The sequence below is a fragment of the Empidonax traillii genome, unplaced genomic scaffold, assembly GCF_003031625.1.
Source record: "Empidonax traillii isolate 1590-97213 ecotype Southwest subspecies unplaced genomic scaffold, ASM303162v1 scaffold408:size522183, whole genome shotgun sequence".
In the NCBI taxonomy this organism is placed as follows: domain Eukaryota; kingdom Metazoa; phylum Chordata; class Aves; order Passeriformes; family Tyrannidae; genus Empidonax; species Empidonax traillii.
The window spans coordinates 457,933-476,584 of record NW_020955601.1 but is presented as its reverse complement, the minus strand read 5'-3'; the positions used below and the strand labels follow the sequence as shown (position 1 = coordinate 476,584).

Sequence of the window (18,652 nt, the reverse complement as noted above, 5' to 3'; positions counted from 1 at the left end):
TACAAGGTACTGCTACGGGTGAGCCTGCCTGCCCAGCATGTCAGCAGAATCTCAGACAGGCAGAGTTTGCATCTTTCTGCTCTCCTGAATTGTCTTGCATTATTACCCAGTCCACTCCCATCATTTGATCAGATAAGGGTGACCAAGGGATTCCACTAACCTTTGGAAGCGACTGAGATCTTGGGGCAGTGGTGCCCGCAGGTCCATGAGGCTGGGGAACCACCTCTCCTGTGACTGAGGGAAAGGGAATCTCCCTACATAGGCTGGAGTAGGGAAGCCCCTCCGCCCACAAGTGCCTGGGTGCAGCCTCCCTCCCTGCCCTCAGGCCTTTCTGAAACATAGACCGACTTGTTCTTTTGGAGGCATTGGCCAAGGGCTCCCTTCACATAATTAACTGGCAATGCTGTGCTTAGTTCCTGCAGCTGGCACAGACCTGATGAGTTCTGCCGAGATCCTCCCCAAGTGAGATTTCCTCTTGCCCAGTATGCCCCACAATGTGTTGCATCATAAAGCTTCCATTATTTTGGGTGCGGGGGGGGGGGGGGGGGGGGGGGATGGGGAGGGTGGGAATCTCCCATCTTTTCCCCCTGCCTTTAGTCTCTCCTACATGTCTGAATCCCTTCCTTCACCACAAAAGTCTCATGTATCCATTCCCTTTTCTAAGCGCCTTCTGCACTCTGCCCCTGCTTCCTTCTCCCCAGCCTTGTGCAACCAAACAGTCTGCAACCAGGTCCCCCAACAGGGCTGGTGCTTTGCCTTGCTGTTCATACTGCACTGCAATACGGACCTGCAGGCTCTTCTCTTGTCTGTGTAACAGGTGCCTGTTTGCTTCCAGTTCTGTTTTGCTCGTGTTTTCCTGGGTGCAGGGGAGATGTGAGCTGCCTCAGCAGTTCCCACGTGGCTCTCCCCATCTTAATTGCATTATAGGAAATACCTCTGTGCTTTGAAGCCTCTTGCCAGAGGAAGCTACTACAACCCCTGTGCAGATGGAATTTCTTCCATTGCACCCCTGCAGGCATATCCCACCTCAGTCATTAAGGGACTGGCTGGAATCTGTGTTTCCAGGTGCTCTAGAAGATACAAAGCAAATTAGGTGTATGATAGAAGGCAATAGAGACCCTGCTGGGCTTTCTGGGCAAGTCTCTTCTTAATTAACGTACTGCTGCTTGTTAGGAAAAGATAGTTCGTTTATATTCAACAACTTCTTTCAACTCATTGACTGCAGTAGTCAAATCTTTCTGATAAGTAAAGAGAAGAATGGTTAGATTTAGGGCAAATACTTAAAATTTTGTGCTGTCCTTGAAGACTGTAATACATCCTAACCAATAATAGATTCAACAGTGTCATTGCTCTGCTTGAAGATTATAAATAAGTAGTAAGGAAAGTCAGATTTCAATTGGCCAGCAGAGGTTTTAACCATGCATACATCTAGATTAACCACTCTGGAGATTGGGGATTATCAACTGTTACATAATAGCAGACTTTTTTTTTTTAATTTGAACAGGACTGTTAACAGATGCTGTGTTTGCTAAAGAAACCAAACTGTCATGTAATACATCCAGAATATGTGCTTTGTTTGGCAGAATCATGCATATGGATTGCCACTTCTCTTTGCCCTTACCTCTTGTGACAGCACATTGCTGGTCTGATGGGTGAATCATTAGAGGTTGGATTTAGTTCTTATTTGGGTTGTCAGGTAAGAACTGAAGTTAGTTTGGTTTAGTTCTGGTTCAATGCAGCTTCAAATCTACTGTGTGTGTTCAGTTCTGGCTGAGGAAAAGCTAACCTCACGTGCTGAAAGATCTCATGGTAACATTATTCCTATGTATATCACAGCCCTGTAATCTGATAAAGCCCTTGGAGTGAGCAATAATGCTCAAATCCACAGCATATATGAGATCCCTTCATTCATATCCAGCATAGGTTTTGCTTTTTTTTTTTTCAAGGGTATACCTTAGTTCATCCCCCAAAATGGGATGTGTTGTGTGCCAAGTGCTAAAATTTGTAGTGATTCTTTTTGCCTTTTAAAATCTAAGCACAAAGGCAATGAATTCTGTGTGTGATTAAATGAACTTCCCCACAGGTCCCAGAGATGGAGTGCTGTGTGCTTCCTGAAATGAAGCAGCACTATCTGCCCAAAAGCTGCTAGGTATTACCTTGGGTGAGATCCCATCTGCAGCCCGGGATTCCTGGAAAAAGCCCTATATAACCTTTTAAAGAGAGCTACTCATATGCCAGTTAGTATTGCACTACTGCAAACAAATGTCTGTTTTAGCAGTTTGTTCACAATGAACAAGGAAGGGATTATTGGGCAATGGAACAACCTTGGAAGAGGAGAAGAACTACTGCAGAGAGGCTGAAGCTTCTCTTTGCCACACACCAAGAGGCATCCCTCTCTCTGATTGCTCATACCATTACTGAAGCTGTGTTTGCATTTCTGAAGAGGTTAACTGGCAATTAAACCTCCACTAAACCCTTCCCTGGGGTATGGCTGTCACTTACAGAGTGTCACTTTTATTTACCAAGCAGAACAGCCAGGGCTGCCAGGTGTGCAGAGCAACAGGGAGCCCAGGGGCTGCCATGGGAGGCTTCTCCATCACACCCAGCAGCCAGCTAAGTGGCCAGGAAAGAAGCACAGCAAGGCCAGAAAAGGGCTCCTTAGGTTGAAGTTACTGGTCCAAATGGGTGCACGTGCTCTCTTTCTCTCCGTTGCTGCATGTTTAGGTCCACGCACACATGCCAAGTTTACAATATCTTTAGTGGCCATCAAGTGAGATAGCAAATGTTCCCACAGGCCTATCATTTTAGGAGAGAAGTTAAATGAAGTCATGAACTAAGACTGAAACTATCCCAGCAGCAGATCAAGAGACACTTTGAGTCCTGACAGCTGGTCTGAATTATCAGTGGAAATTTATATCTGATCTTTCGATGGAATAATGGAAATTTGCTTAAATGAGTGAGGAAGAGTGTCTGTATGTGTTCATCTGTATGTGTGACTGCGTTTAAGACTATATATTTGAGGAATTATTTTTTTCTTTTCTTAGAAGACTTAAAACAGTAAGAGTAGGAATTTTTTGCCCAGGCTGCATTTTTCACACAATGCTCCCTTTGAGATTCCTATTCTTTATAGTGATAGAATTAAAGGGAGAATAATTAAATGGATTACATTAGGACCTCATCTTCAGTTCTCAAGTACTTAATCTCTCTAACTGGATTCAAATCTAAGACCTCAAGTGCTCCATCTTTAGGAAGTGGAGCCACTGAACTAGACAGCATCTAAAGAGTGCAGATCTTTCAGATCTGGCTTCACAAAGCAAACAGAAGTAACCTATGAAAGAGCAGAACACGCTAAATATCCTGCAGCGAATTTTCTATGGAAAACCATTTTCAATGATGCTCCTGGATTGCTATTGCTCTCTCCCTTTCCCAACCACTTGTGACTTGCCATTGCCCTCTCTCGCTCTTCCACCGTCCGGCTACCACTTCCACCAACAGCACCCACACACTTTGCAAGTCCTTCACTTTTATCCAGTAATAAGAGATCTTAAACCACAGAGGCAAAAGCATGGCAGGCAGTGAAAGGCTGGGTGTGGCTGACAGTGAGGTATGTGTGCTTGCACACAAGTGTGTATGTGTTTGTATGGTTATGTGCCCAACGAGATTAGGTACAAACTGCAAAGGGAGGCATCATTTTACAGAAGCAGGCAGCTGGAGCAGGAATGCTATCCCACCTCTGAAACACACACGTTTAGTTGGTATGTCCCTTAGGGAGCTTAATGTCTCTGGTGATACTAGGAAGCTGGAGATCTGATTAAGTATCAGTTGTGATTAGCTGGTAGGACAAGAGAAAACTTGAAAGACCTTAATACTGATGCAACAACTGGTCATTTCTGGCAAATATTGTACCATGAGAATCATCGAAGAAAAGGTTCCGGTGGGAGGAGTGAAGAACTGAGCTGCAGTCCTGGGTCTCTAGTGAGCAGTATTCAGGGATGCTCAAGTGCCTGCATTGTCCTCAAAGTCAGAAGAGCAACCCACTCACCTTAATGTACAACAGGAAGCACTGGAAGGAGACCTTCATGCATTGTCTTGTGTCCAGTGAAAAGAAGGTGCCCAGCAATGTGATGGCCTTTTAAGTGGAGGATACCAAGCTCTGTTGCCCAGCCAGCCCTATCCTCCACCCACCATGAGAGTTCTAGGCTATCACCTGCACTCCTCCTGCAGTGGTGTGACCTGCTGCCATCTGTGCATGCCTGAATAGTGCCAGAATTTCAGGCTCCCAGAGCACACCCTCAACCTGTGCCAGAAACCAAGTGTTTCTCCCTGGCTCCTGCGTTGCCACAGGGAGGAGAGTCATCAAGATTTTAGTGAAAAGGCATTTTGTGCATGCTGAAAGTTAGGGCCCTAGCCCTAACCTGATGAAACACCCACCCTATTTTTCTCCTATTTCATCTCTCTGAGTGTTTGCAAGGCTGTATTGGTCTTTTTGGCACACGCACAATGACCTGGAAAAGGACTTCAGCATGAACTGAGCAAGTATTCCTCTGATGGATGCTGACATACGAGTCCTTGAGCTGCCCTGAAAGGCATCTGAGGAGTTTTATGGTCATCTATAATCAGAGTCAAGCAACAAACTTTATCTAGAGTGAACTATCAAGCAGAGCTGAGGCGTTGGCTTTATAAATCATTTATATGTATAATCTAGTAACTATTACTCACTGGCATTTACGCCAGGTAAACATCGACCTGGCGCTTCTAACAGTCTCCAGCTCTACCCGAGGAACACAGATTATCTCCCCTCAAATCACGGGGACCCACAGACTGTAATGGCCAAGGCTGCTGCGAAATGGCTGTGTCTGCGGAGCAGAGAGGAGCTACAAGTCCACAACTCCATCTGCCTGAGTTTTGCTGCCAACACCTAGCACCCCAGAAGATGAAACTGCACAGAAGAGAAGCTCCTTCTCCCAGGGCTGCAGTAACACATTCTTCATCAAGGCTGGCCCCAAAGCCTTGTGTGTTATCATGTTCTTTGGTTACATCTCCCTGTGGCCTGTGATTCCCAGACACCTACATGGCTCCTCAGTGACTCTCCAGCTCCAGGAGGTGACACTAAGACTTGTGGCACCCAGAGAACAAGAACTGCCTGCCCTGGGAACCTGCTCTAAATTGCAAGAAAATATTAGGGAGGAACAGGCTATGAATTCAATTACTTGACCTTACCTTACTTTACAATTGTTCCCTATATTTTTCTCCCCAACACTCATTTCCTTCAAGAAAAATCACAGCATTGATTAATGATTAGTCTACGCACACCAACCCAAACTGCTGGCTTCTCCCCAGGCCATGGTTCTGCAGTCAATAGCAGATTTGTGTAGAGCCATTTCATAGAATCACAGAATCGATAAGGTTGGAAAAAACCTTTAAGATCATCAAGTCCAACCACGTGTGTCTGATTAAGATTAAACATGTAAATACAATTGTATTTTTGATAATTTAGCCAGGAGAGATAATATTGAGTTTATGCCAGCTTTGATGCTAGCCGTGTGGGGATAAAGATCTGTACTAGCACGAAGCCTGTCGATAAAAAACAATCTCAAATCTATCAACATTGTTTTTTCTGATGAGGTCTAAAAAGGAGGAGTAGTTTATGTTGGATCTCAGCTTTGCTTTGTGTTATTCTGGTGGTGTTTGATCCAGGAGCAGCAAAGAAGAATTTTCTGTATCATTGAGCATGGAGTTTTTGTGTGCAACCTGATTCCCAGGAATGCTTCTTGCAGTGTTCTGCAGAACCTCTTACCCAAGACACTGCTGACAGGAGAAATCAAATTCCAGGGCAGGATGGCTATCTCAGGACCTCTATTGCCAACAGCCAGCCATGAAAGAGAGAGCCTAATCCTCTCTCAAGGCAAATCTCAACCAGTTTTCTTAACCCCACAGAGTGGAGTGGAAAAGGAGGGAAAAGGGGAAACTACTCCAGGCACAGCAGGCAAGGAATGCTGAAAGGAACACCATCAGCGGCCAGACAAGGGTACCAAAACCAGACTGGCACACAAGGAAAGCAAAGGCTGTCTCCTCCTGGAGTACTTTGCTGAGAGCCTCTCTGTCATGCTTCACTAGCTAAAGATGCAGCCAGACATCCCCTCTCCTAAGTCATTATCCCAGCCTTGGTGTCTTTCTGGAAGAGAGAAAGTGCAGGTCTTCCTGGATCTCCTTTGGCATACCCTCATTTCTGGGGTTAAGTTTTCAGACCCCTTGTTTACTGAGAGTTATGTACTTCTCCCAGAATGTCTCTCTACATACAATACTCAGTCATCCATATCAGGGCAACTTGCTGCTTGGGAACACATCATCATGAAAGCAGGTAGGGCTAATGTTCTAAAGGAGGCTTGGCGCATTCTTTGGTGATCTGGTAAGTGGATGGGCACAGGATACCTCCAGGAAACTACATCTAGAGGAATGGCTCGGTTGCCATGAGTGAAACGTTAATCAGCATACTGTTGAAAGTCCTAAAGGAGGTGATTAATGAAATTTTTTAACTTACTCACGGGCTTCAAAAGCACAAAAAGGTTCTTTCTGGCCAAAGTGATCACAGTCACAGTCTCAACTGTTCTCCACTTATCGCTGCCCGTTCTTGCTTCAGCTTCCACACTTGCGGAGTGTGAAAGACAGTGTGATACTTGCCCCTGTGTTAAAGGAGCAAGTCCAAGACATGAACTCAGCACAGTTTCAGTGGGTTCTACCCCCTAACCCTAGGTTTCCAGGTACTAGGCTGTTCATACCTGGGATTGCATACAGAAGTGATCCTGTTCGCAACATTGCAGAGTATTATGTTCCCACTGAAGGACCAGGCAGTCCGTTTCTATTACATTTCCAGAAACAAGGTCTTCTCACTAATTAGGGATGCTCTACCAGGTAATTCACAGGTTTGAAAGTTTCTGTTTATGGGACACACTCAGTAACACTGAATTCAGTATTTTAAAAGGTCTCTTTGCCCTTTTCTTGACCAAATCTCTCCCCTTCCCAGGAAATGAAAGTCCTGTACCAGGAATCTGGGCTATTAGGAGCCAGGAAGGAGAAGGGGTTGGTCAAAAACTGCTCATTTAAAGAAGGGAAGTTCTTTGAGAGGAGGCAGTAATCAACACACAAAGCAAAGAACACCACTGTCATACCAGAAATGTTTCTTTTGTTTCTGAGACTGAAAATGGCAGGGAGCATAGAACGCAGTTTGAAAGAACTGATGGGTGCAGAGACAAGTAATGGCTCTGAAGGACATCAGAATGAGTTTCTTTTGCAATTATTTTAAATAATATTTACTGGGACACTTTTCATTTCCGAGGAAAATTATTTAACTCAAAGACTCTTAGAGTTATTGGTAATCCTTGGATTCATGTTTTCAGAGCCAGAGCACAAGGGATTGAGGGATTTCAGAGCTTCAGCACGAGGGACAGGATCCCCAGGAGAAAGCCCACTGTTATGCAAAGATTCCACCTATCCTTTTTCAGAAATTACATTCCCTTCCTTGTCTTCTCTCCTATCTAAGGCAGAGGTGTTCCAAAATGGCTGGATGAAGACCCATCATCTCTGTACCAGGCTCTTTCCAAGGCTGTCATAATGTTTATACCTGAAGTGATTTAAAGATGAAGGAAACTGATGTAGCAGGACAGGGTGGAGGTTGCAGTAACGTTAGCTCAGTATGACTGTGATAAGTACTGGCAGGGGGGAGTTTTTCAGGGAGCAAGCCTGTTCTTATGTTGTCAAGCTATCCATTGTGCACAGGTAGCTAAGCAGAAGGAATGACACAAGCATATTCACAATGCAACCAGTATCACTGATCAAAAATAAACATGTTATTTAGACACATTCCAGAGTGCCATGCACCATCTCTCCCCAGGCATCTGCTTGTTTTATTACTTCTCTTAAGAAAAGATAATATCTCAGTCCCTAAACCTCCCAGACATGCCTTCTTCTGCACACCTGGCTGAGCTGAGGGGGCTGCAGCATTTTGGCTCTTTTGTCAGCTCAGCCCTGTGACACTGAAGCCAGTGGAGAAGGGCTGGCCAAGGGCAGCACTGGGTACTGGCACCCTACGAGAAGGAGCAGAGCCAGGCAATGCCACCAGCAAGAAGAGGGAAGGAGCAGAGCCGATATGGAGGGAGAGCCCAGCCCTCATCCTCCACCTGGAGGGAGAGCCCAGCCCTCATCCTCCACCTCGTCCTGCTGCCCCAGAACTGAAAGGGGAGTTGTGGGTGTGTGCCGCCCAAAGGGGTCAGACCCCACTGCTGTCCCCGCCTTGTCAACCACAGTCACTGCTCCCTTCCACTCACCAGCAGCCAGGCTGCTTGTCGAGGGCTGCAGTTTGGCCAAAGCAAGCTGTTTCGCTGCCAACAGCCTCCCGTGCAAAGGAGGCTTCCAATATTACCAGCATTTTGCTACTGGATTGTCTTTACATTATTTTGGAGATTTGCTATGCAATTCCTCTGTCAAGTGTAAAGATCTGTATCCCAAGTCATTATCTTGTCTCCATCTCTATTTTAAAGAAACAGGTACTTCTCAGGTGTGACTTGGTTTGTCCTGAAGCAACTCCCCTGGAAGTGCCTCTTTCTCTACACCAGCTATAGTGGGAATCTGCATTCTCTCTGATGAGGAAGTCTAGACACTCTGTAGACACCTAGGAGTCAATTAATACACTGGTGCCTAGGGTCATTGGAGGTCCCCTGGGTTATTCAGTGTGAGTTGATGCTCCAGAAGGGTCATTTCCCACAGCTCTTATAAATTATATGCCATCCCTCTCCTCTTGACTGAGTAACAATTAACAGAGTTACATTACCTTCAATGAACTGTTTATCTATGCTGATATAGCAGAATTAAGTCCATATAGTGGATACCTACATCTAGGTACCTCTGTACAAGCTGGGCATCTCAACTCTGAAACAGCAAGTGGAGATTGAGCATGCAATGCATTTGCTCTTACAAAGGTGACTTGAGATGCCTAAGGGTATCCAAAACATCTACACAGAACTGCCAGATCTGACACAGAGGTAAGAGAGATTCTGGAGTGGTCACTGGAAGCTGGGCGGGAGACCCTGCAGCATCTCAAATGACACTACGCCAATGTGCAAGCAACTAATGTGAGGCTCCAGGCACTCCAGGCGACCACACCTGGGTGCATTTCAGTGCACACAGAAACAGGCACCTGCGTCCAATCAGTTGGGACAGTCCTTCTGACCTTTTGGCTGTTTGGGAGCTGGGACACTCAGCTCACATTTAGGTAATAACCATCAGACATCTAAATTTAGATGCCTCCCTCTGCAAGTTACATCCCGTCACTAAAGTGAGGTGACAGTTATCTCACCTTTTTGGTGTGATCACTGTGCCGTTTGTACTTGCCTGTGTAGACCTGCGATGCTCCTCCACCTTTCCTGGCACCGCATAAGAGCCATGGCCACCCTGTCTCAAACTAACCTACTGTGAGTCAGCAGCCCTCAGGCTCCTAAGTCACTTGGGATTTTTTTTTTTAAATGTAGCCCCATTTATCAGCCTTTTGAAAGTACAGGATATGTTTGATGGCTGACACTCAAGGATTTCTCAGGCATTCGGTAAAATGTCAGTGTTGCTTTTATCTTTTCTTCTTTTTTCCCACAATATAATTTGACAGGGTCTATTCCATGGGGTTTTGTGTGTCTGTGTAAATGTAGAGAAGTAGCTGGCAATCCATAATGTGCTCTGACAAGATGCAAATAGGCTGGCAGTGACCAGTGACCTTTGAAATCTTCTTGGGATGTCTTTCTAGACAGGTTGAGTCCCACTGAGATGGTGCTAAACTCTCCATCACTCTTTCTTTCCTCCTCATTTTTCATAACTACCTCCTTCTCGGCTGGCTCACTAAGCCTAGGATCTACCTTAAAGTTTAATTTCATGTAAAGAAACCTGGTATGCCCTTTCCTAAGAAGCCTCAGGAGTTTAAACTGAAACAAAAGTAGGAAGGACATGAGGAACTGTCATGGGCTCAGCATGGCCCACCTCACAGTGACTGCACTGAGCGTTGCCTTTCACTGTGTGAGCCATTCATCCCTGCAGGCCCTTGGGTACTTCTGTGGGGTGTGGAAGAGAGGACTCTCTTGTAGGTGTCTTGTGGCAATCTCCACATGTGATATTCAAAAAGAATCAGCACCCAGAAGTAAGTCAGAAGCCCTAAACCAAACAAACAAACAAACAAACAAACAAAATTAACATGCAGATGAGGCACCTGTGGGCAGTCAGGCTGCAGCACAGGCATATACAGCTGCTCCTCCCTTTTTGAAACGGAGCACAAACCTCACGAGGTGGGAGGTGTTTCCAAGTTTTAGGGGCTGTGTGTAGGGACAGTGCTCGGTGTGGATAGGCCCTGATGTCAATTTCTTAATCAGTATAATAAAATACTCCCAGTGAGTAATATTTAAAATAACAAATGAAGTCATGAACACGTTGGAGATACACGAGGATTTGGATGGGATTGTGCCGATAGGTGTGTCGGGCCAGAGGCATAATATGTAGAGCAAGGGGGAATATGTCACTGCCTTTGTTCATTAACTGTTTGGGCCAGCAATTTCGACAAAGTGACTCAGCGCTCGCGAGCAGACAGAACTGAGTCTTCAGAGAGCAAGGCTGGGCTGAGCAAGACACAAGGAAAGTCAAGCAGCCCTTTTCAGGAAAGGAGCCGGCTGGCACAGCTGGAAGGGACAAACAGACAAGTCAAGTCCCCACATGCAGTCGCAGCACCAAGCAAGAGCTCCGAGGAAACCACCTCTGGAGCCAGGCTTGCAGCCACTCTCCCTCAGGGCACTGTGGGCCCGTTCGCACCCCACAGCCTCTCATCTCTCACTTTGCAACCAGTTCTCTGGTGAGAAAGCACGCAAAGAGACAAAAGGCTTGGAGCAGGGAGGGGACGCACTGCTATTCATAGTCCCGGTCCCCACCCACGGGTGCCAGGAGTCAGACAGGGGAGCTCCTTATCAGGTGCTTGACTGAGCAGCATTCAGTCCCGTCCCAGGGCTGGGACAGGCACCGGCTCCATCTCCACCCCGACGCAGGGGTGAGTGCCCCACTGACGTCAGGAGGTCTTACTTCATTTCCTGGCACAGGGACCGAATTTTCATAGCCGTGTCCTGTGGGAGAGGCGGTGGAACTGGAATAGGCGTGCTCGGCCCCACCTCCTCAGCCCTCCAGCTGTTAAAGCTCCCACCGAGGGTGAGCGCGGAGCTTCTGCTCTGCCGGGGTTGCGGAAGGTGCCTGTGTTACTGCTGCACTGGAAACTTGCCTCTTGCAGACGGAGCCTCCCTGTTGCCTTCACCAGGCAGGACCCAGAAAGGTAATTCAAGGCAGTGTTTCACAGGATCCAGGGCAGGCCTGCCTTCTGCAGCTGGGATGGGATGGCATGCAGGACCGTGGCTCTGGGGGGTGGGAGAGCAGGGGCATGGGATGCCACAGTGAAGTGAGTGCCTCCCACTCTTGACTCTGTTATGGGATTTCCAACTGGAGCTGGGGGGAGTGGGGGAGCGGGAGGAGCGTGGGGTTATTCTGAGAGACAGTCCTGTGAAACTATTTGAAATTTGTGGGTGGATGGGTGTATTTTATGCACAAGTATCCATAAGAGAGGAGGGTCAGGGTGGAGGGAAAGTACTCGGCAGTCAACCGAGAGCCATGATTTGGGGTGTGCTGTGTAAGTTACCACAGCACAGGTTCCTTCACACTGACTGCAGAACCCCTTGGAATTCCTAGACACTTCTCTAGATGCTGGATGAGCAGACTCGGCTTCTGGGAGACAACAATCACCCGGTAGATAGGGCTGAGATGCTTCATGCCTCATCATGCCTCGTTAGATGATCTACCCTAGAAAAAAATAAAAAGCAGTAAAAATGGTCACAAGTGGCCAGTTCCCCAAGTCAGCAAGGTTCTATCCATCCTATTTGTTCCAATGACCGTGGTGGCTGGCTGTGGAAAGCATCATTTGCAGTAAGCACCAGTCAGGACTCAAAGCGATGGGTGTGCTCCCTGATGCCATGAGGTCTCATGCTGGCTCTCTGGGTTCTCCACGTGCCTCAACAGCAAGCACCGGTCCGTATCTGCCAGAGCTGTGAATAGATAAGCTAATCTGTTCAATAGCAAGTGTCTGTGGATAAAATTTTAGCATTTGCTCTACAGATTTTCAGAAAGGTTCATTATTTGTTACTCAGAAATATCCAGATAACTCGCAGCTATTTGTGCGAGAGAAAAATCCCCAAAATTTTGGGAATAATGATTTGTGAAAACTCATGCATGTGTTATTAACACTTATTGTGTTCTTTCCATGGGAGTCCAAAGTTCCTGCGTGTTTGAATAATTTGCATTTTTATTGTAGTCAGCTTTTTGAAGAGCTATACATCTCCTTTTACACGGTGAGGTTAAAAGCTGGAAGAATATTCCATCAGTTCAGTTATAGGCAGGTCACACTGGAGCATATGTGGGGCTGAAAGTGAGTCAGTTATATTTTCACCCTTTGTTCATCCCTTGATTAGATCAATTGTCATTTATTGAGAACACAATCTGCACTCCCTAAAATCTGTTGGAAGGGCTTTAGAACCAGCTTCATAATTGCAATATGTTGTTCTGGAGGGAGAAAATGAAGGCAAATGCCATAGTGAGCACTAAAGTCTAAATTTTGAAAGGTTCATTTTTTTTGTTTATCTATCAGAAAGCCCCTGGTTTTCCAGCATGGGTCACCTTTAAGCACAGGTTCACCCATGTTTCATTCTGTTATTGTATTTAAACTCCTGTTTTAATAGATTTAATAGAAGTGACCTGAGACTAACTGATCAATTTGATGTCTAGAAAGCAGTACCTGGTCCCTGGGATCTAATGTGGCATGAAGTACCCAACCCCTTGTGCAGTAGTTTTTGCATATGCTTCAAGCTCCCAAGGAAATAGGAAACTTAATTCCCCTTAGCGATGGGCAGAGCTCACCTCAACAGCTGTCTTAAGCCCTCTGTATCCCCTGGCAAGACAGGCTTACTCAGACAGCACTGAGATCCTTATGAGGAGACAGCAGGAACGCGCTGGGTGCATTAGGGACCTTGACATCATTGACTTGTGGACTCCTTAAGTGGTAACTTGGTGGTTACTTCTCATGCAACGAACAGCATTAGCTCTGACGTGTCAGGTCTTTAGTCAGTGCAAGGCAATATTTTGGGGAGGAGACTGAGGTCTTCGAGACACTTCTTATTGCTGCACTGCCGTGAAAAAGGAGAAATAATGAGTTTAGGGCTAATGGTTGGTGGCCTATATTTGATATTTAATTTGGAGTGAGAAGAGCTAAGCCAGAGGTACCCGGGTTAGTTATCTTGAGGATAAAAGGTGGTAAGGTCCCCTTCACTCATAATAGTAAAGGCATTAAAGTTCCCTCTTCATTTGTCCTGGTAAACCACAGCCAAAAGTGCTTCAGAGACAGTAAAAGAAAGAAAACAAACGGAATAATGAGTTTCCTGTTCTGTGTTGTTCATCTCTGAACCTCATGGGTACAAGGTACTGATGTTGTTTGGATTTGTCAAAAAAGGGTAAACTGTGTTATGACTAAGAGCTGCTCTTCTATCTCTAAAGTGACAAGGCAGCTTGGTCTCTGCACTGCAGGGCACCAAGCTAATGCCTGTGAAAGCGCCTCACCTTCTCCCTGTTCCCCACACTCCTACAACATTGCACAACCTCAGGCACAGTGCAGAGGACATGCAAGGTGAATTACCTCCTGCTGAGGGGCTTGGCCTGCCCGTGATAGTCTATACCAAACAAGGAGATGGCTCTGCTCCCACAGCCCCATGTCCTTAGCACTGTGGTGAGGTGAGGATGGAGGTCTGTCCTGCCTCTCCTGCCCCAATGCTGGCAGCACCCAGATGGTTGATATGACAGCTTGTGTCTTTTCTTCTACAGCTTTGGGGAAACATTTCTCAGAGAGGTTGTTCAAGAAGGCAAGAGGATGACGACGTCACCTCCCCAAGGGTGCGGCAGCATCCATGCTGACTACTACCGGCTCTGTGACACAGAGATGGCCTGGGGGATTGTCCTGGAGTCTCTGGCTGCAGCAGGCATCCTCATCACCATCTTCCTCATCTGCTCGCTCTTTTTTCTCATCTGCAAAGTCCAAGACAACAGCAAGCGGCACATGATCTCCGTCTATTTTTTCTTTCTCTTAGGCACACTCGGCATTTTTGGTCTCACTTTTGCCTTCATCATTAAACTCAATGACAGGACTCGCCCCACTCGCTTCTTCCTATTTGGAGTCATCTTTGCTCTCTGCTTCTCATGCCTCCTCACCCATGCCTGCAACCTCAGCAAACTAGTGAGAGGAAGAAAGCCCTTCTCCTGGCGGGTGCTGCTGCTTCTCATTGTTTCCTTTGCCCTGGTACAAGTTGTGATCAGTATTGAGTACTTAGTCACCATGCTAGTAAACCAGAAAGAAAATTTTCTGACTATGTCTCGGGAGGATACCAACAAGGACTTTGTCATGCTTTTGATCTACGTGCTCTTCTTGATGGCTCTGACCTTCTTGGTTTCCATGTTCACATTCTGTGGGTCATACAAAAGCTGGAAGAGGCATGGGGCGCACATCTTTGTCACTGTCCTGTTCTCCATTGCCATTTGGGTGGTGTGGATCACTATGCTCATAAAAGGCAACACAGTTTTAAAAAAAGAAACCTGGGATGATCCTGTCGTGGCCATTGCTCTGGTGTCCAATGGCTGGATTTTTCTGATAATGTATATCGTCCCTGAAATTTGCTTCCTCACTGCTCCTCTGAAGGCAGAGGACTACCCTCCAGAAAATGACTTCTGCCAACCTAAATTCATAAAGCAGGCAACTGGCGTGGACAACCGTGCCTACACCCAAGATGAAATTCTGCAAGGTATGATAAAGTGAATGACTCCCATCCCTAAGCACACAAGAAAAGTTGGGCTCTCGCAGGGAATACTGCAGAGGGGGTCTTGTGCATACAAGTGGGAGGGATTTGGCTGGTGATGGTGACAGTTATTGTGAGGCAACAGGAGGTGTCTAAACTCCAAGGCCACCTGTGTCCTCTTATTTGCAATACCATTCATTCCTGCTTTCAGAAGGAAATATTTAGTAAGTCATCCACCTATGGATTTTAACCCATTCCTGTCTACGTATTGCATAGTTGGATGAGTCTAAAAGCAGCTGCTAATGTAGCCACTTTGAGTATCCCTTGATGTGGTATTTCCAAGCTACTGTATAATGCTGATGCACTAACTTTCCCTTCCTCTTGTCTTGTGACCCAGGAAACACAGAAGACCCCAGCTACTCCCCATACACTTCTCACTTTCAGATGAAGGTAAGTTCATGTCCCCTGTCATTTTTTTCATGATATGTAGGCACTGAAGGCCAAGGAAGTAGAAGGGACAAAGACAGATGGAGCTAGAGCAGGCTCTGTGGAGGCAGGCAGGTGCTTTGCATGGAGCCAAGTCATACCATGACATGTTCGTGGAGGTGCCTGTGACTGAGGGGAAGGAACTGTGACATGTCCAGGGACATTGGAACACAAGAAGGGGCCCAAGGTAAAGTCTGAGGTTGTAGTTTTTAATATTTCAGGCTTTGATATCATATTTTTGAGCACAGTTCCTGCAGTAGACTGTACCTTTTCCTAAGGAGATCGTGCTTATTTCCCCAGCCCATGCCCTGAATGTATTCCCACCAGCAGACACTGGACATTGCAGTACAGATCTAGTATGGGCAGTCTGCATGTCCACCTGTCCATTCACCATTCCTCCTTCAGACCACAGCCTAGCCAGGTCTAGTAGCTCACATCAGATCCCCACGTGTCCTCTGGTGACGTTTCCATCACTGATTTGTTCTGCCAGGATCCTCTTTCACAGCCTCATTGATCACATTCTCATGAAACCTTCAGCTCTGTTTCTCCCTCCCCTCCTTTGTTTTCTTTTTAAGCCCTTTTCTGTTACTTCTCTCCAGTTTTCAAAGGCAAAGACTTTTGTGCTTCTTTTTCAGGCCATCAACCCCCAGAATGATTTCTCCATCCCTCGCCCCAAGGCCCGGACGAGCCCATACCATGACTACACTGGTGGGAAAAGCCCCATGTAGCAGCTCCACGGGGAGCAAAGAGACTGTGCCCACCAGCAAAGGCATGGTGAGTGGGCCACGTGGTCACAAGTGAGATGATCCTTCAGAAGAGACGGTCAACCCACACCAGCAAAACAGGAAAGGAGTCCTCTTTCCCCCTCTTTCCCCCATAGCCCCCTCTCATTTTTCAAACACAGTTTTCAGACACTGCTCCGGCCATCCTGTCCCTGCTCATTCTGTGTTTCCGTGGAATGGAGCTTCTCTCTTCTGACAGAGGATCGTCCTGGCCTATTTTCAGCAGGAATGCTGCAAGGCTAGAGAAGCAGGAAGATCATCAGCTGGGTCTGTAACTGGCTCTGCCCCAGACAGGACTTGCTTTAATCAGCTTGTGGGTATGCCTGCACCCCACATCTGACAGGAGTAGAGGCAGGACCAGGAGCATCAGCCCTACACATCCCCTATTCCTGCCCCCACCATGAAAACATCTGAGGTACTACTGAGGACACCCTTATCTATCCACTGTTACTTTTGTGCCCACTCCCAGCCCTGCCTGGCTCTCCTCTAGAGATCAGTATAGAAGAGATAGACAGAGAGAGAGAGTATTCCTTTTTTCATTTTCATAATTGCTTCCAACACCGTCTTCATCATCTAGGGACCATGGTGGAGAGGGGGAAGAAAATTTAAAGACATAAAAAGAGCTACAGCTATTTACCCTGACACATTTTCCAGTTTGCACTTAAGCATCAGCCTAACTCTGATCCCTGACCACGTGACCCAGCCTCGTGCTCCCCACTCCCCAGGGGGAGCCCAACCCCGCAGACGAGGGGTTTGGGTCCCTTCTCACCCCTGCCACTCTAGGCTGTGGATCCATGAAGACAAAACTTCTTCCATACATCTCCTTGCAATACCCTGGTGGGATTTAATCTTGGAGCTCTGCCTCCTTCTGAGTGTGTCCATGGCATTAACACAAACATTTCCGAAGCAGCCAGGTTACAGAGGGCGGGCACCCTTCTTCCCAGGTGTGAGTGAGCATGAGCATGTGCACGTCTGTGTGTGTGTGTGTGTGTGTGTGCGTGCGTGCATGTGTGTGGACTGCACCCTGATGATGAGCAATGAGTCTGCAGAGTTGAATCATTCTGTAGCCTGGTTTGTGTTTGCTAAATAGCTTTCCATGATATTTCATATATAACTACAGAGAGCTCTCCAAGTGGGTGTGTATGGTACACTGGTGTCTGACACAGCTATGTATTTATTTAGTACTTTGTATGTGGAATATTTAATTAATAAAAACCCAAACAGCCTATGAGAAACTGGTGTTCTGCCTTGGGAGTGTGATTCCTCTAATGGGCGGTGGAGTGGCAGCACCAGTAGCTCTCCATGGGTTGGGGTGGGCTACCTGGGGGGTTGCACTTGGAGCAAAAATGGCAAAGAGATCCTGGCTTCTTCGAAGCTGTCACTGTGGACAAAAGATCAGCTGCTTGAGAGTGCAGGAGAAGGGTTAGTAGCTTCATTCTACTTTTCTGGAATGAAGAAAGTTGATTCAATGTTAGAGGTGCTTAAGAAGTGAAAAAATATAAAACCAAGCCATGGAAAGCAAATGCCAGAGGAAAGACGTGAACTTTTCATCACTGCATGTGTCTGTATCTGTTGTGTCAATACGCCTGTATTTATTCTCTTGTGTCTTGTTGGGTACTTCCACAATCAAGAACAGGAAAGGAGGTATGTATTCAGTTTGTAGAAAGATGTCTTTCTTATTTTCTTAATATATGTAATATTTTTATTTGAAAGTAGAAAACAATATCAAAGCAAAATAATTATGTCTGAAGATGATGATGATAATAATAATTTTTGAACCACCTGATGGTATGAGGCTATAGTCTCCCTTTTTAGAGGATCCTCTTCCATGAGATTTTACATGGTATGTTATGCTACCACATGTCCATATGCTCTTGGCAAGGAAACCCCTTTCCTCAGGCACAGCTGTCTAGAGTATGTCAGCCTGGGCCTTCCCCACTCCTCCTACCAGCACTGAAGGGCAACAGAGGGACATTTGTGGCTTCTGAATCACTTGGCATGAAAAAGAGCCCTCCTAAGGATTGGTTTGAAATGTGTCATAGGATAACTTGCCTTTTTCTAGTTAATTTGAGGTGGAAATAATGCTAACTCCCCTCCTCCCTTCTACCTAACAGTCCACAGGTGTAACATAGGATGGGAGAGAAAACTCAAGGATGCTAAAGTAACACTGTGAAGGAGGCTGGGAAAAGGGGTATGTGAAGCCATGATGCAAATTCTTGACTTGCAGACTGAAGGTAGGAGGGATGTGCTTGAAACAACAAACTTTAAAGAAATTAGGTTTTCAAGTAGATGTGGTGTCATTGGTGGCTTAAATGTAGGTAGAGTATGTCCCAGGATGATTCAAAAATGTGTTGAAACAGCCAGCTGCTCTGCTTCAGTGGAGTCTGGTACAGCAAAGGGACAGACTAACGGGAGAAATAAGTGTGAAATGTGCTCTCACCGTGCGTGTTTTCCATAACCCAGGCACTTACTGACTCCTTCACC

At 46.4% G+C, this 18,652-nt stretch overlaps 1 protein-coding gene across 1 annotated transcript; it reads left to right on the top strand.

Annotated features, from left to right (window-relative positions):
* The first annotated feature begins 11,171 nt into the window (after window positions 1-11,171).
* LOC114062457 (retinoic acid-induced protein 3-like) lies at window positions 11,172-17,403 on the top strand. Its single transcript, XM_027893860.1, has 4 exons — window positions 11,172-11,347; window positions 13,936-14,906; window positions 15,298-15,350; window positions 16,022-17,403. The coding sequence occupies exons 2-4, from the start codon at window positions 13,982-13,984 to the stop codon at window positions 16,112-16,114; spliced, it is 1,071 nt and encodes a 356-aa protein (XP_027749661.1). The 5' UTR covers window positions 11,172-11,347; window positions 13,936-13,981; the 3' UTR covers window positions 16,115-17,403.
* The last annotated feature ends 1,249 nt before the right edge of the window (window positions 17,404-18,652 follow it).

Excerpts from the sequence above, each read along its gene's own strand:
- LOC114062457 (XM_027893860.1), top strand. The coding sequence starts at position 13,982 with ATGACGACGTCACCTCCCCAAGGGTGCGGCAGCATCCATGCTGACTAC. Across the intron at positions 14,907-15,297 it reads CCAAGATGAAATTCTGCAAG|GAAACACAGAAGACCCCAGC; the intron begins GTATGATAAAGT and ends CTTGTGACCCAG. Across the intron at positions 15,351-16,021 it reads CTTCTCACTTTCAGATGAAG|GCCATCAACCCCCAGAATGA; the intron begins GTAAGTTCATGT and ends CTTCTTTTTCAG.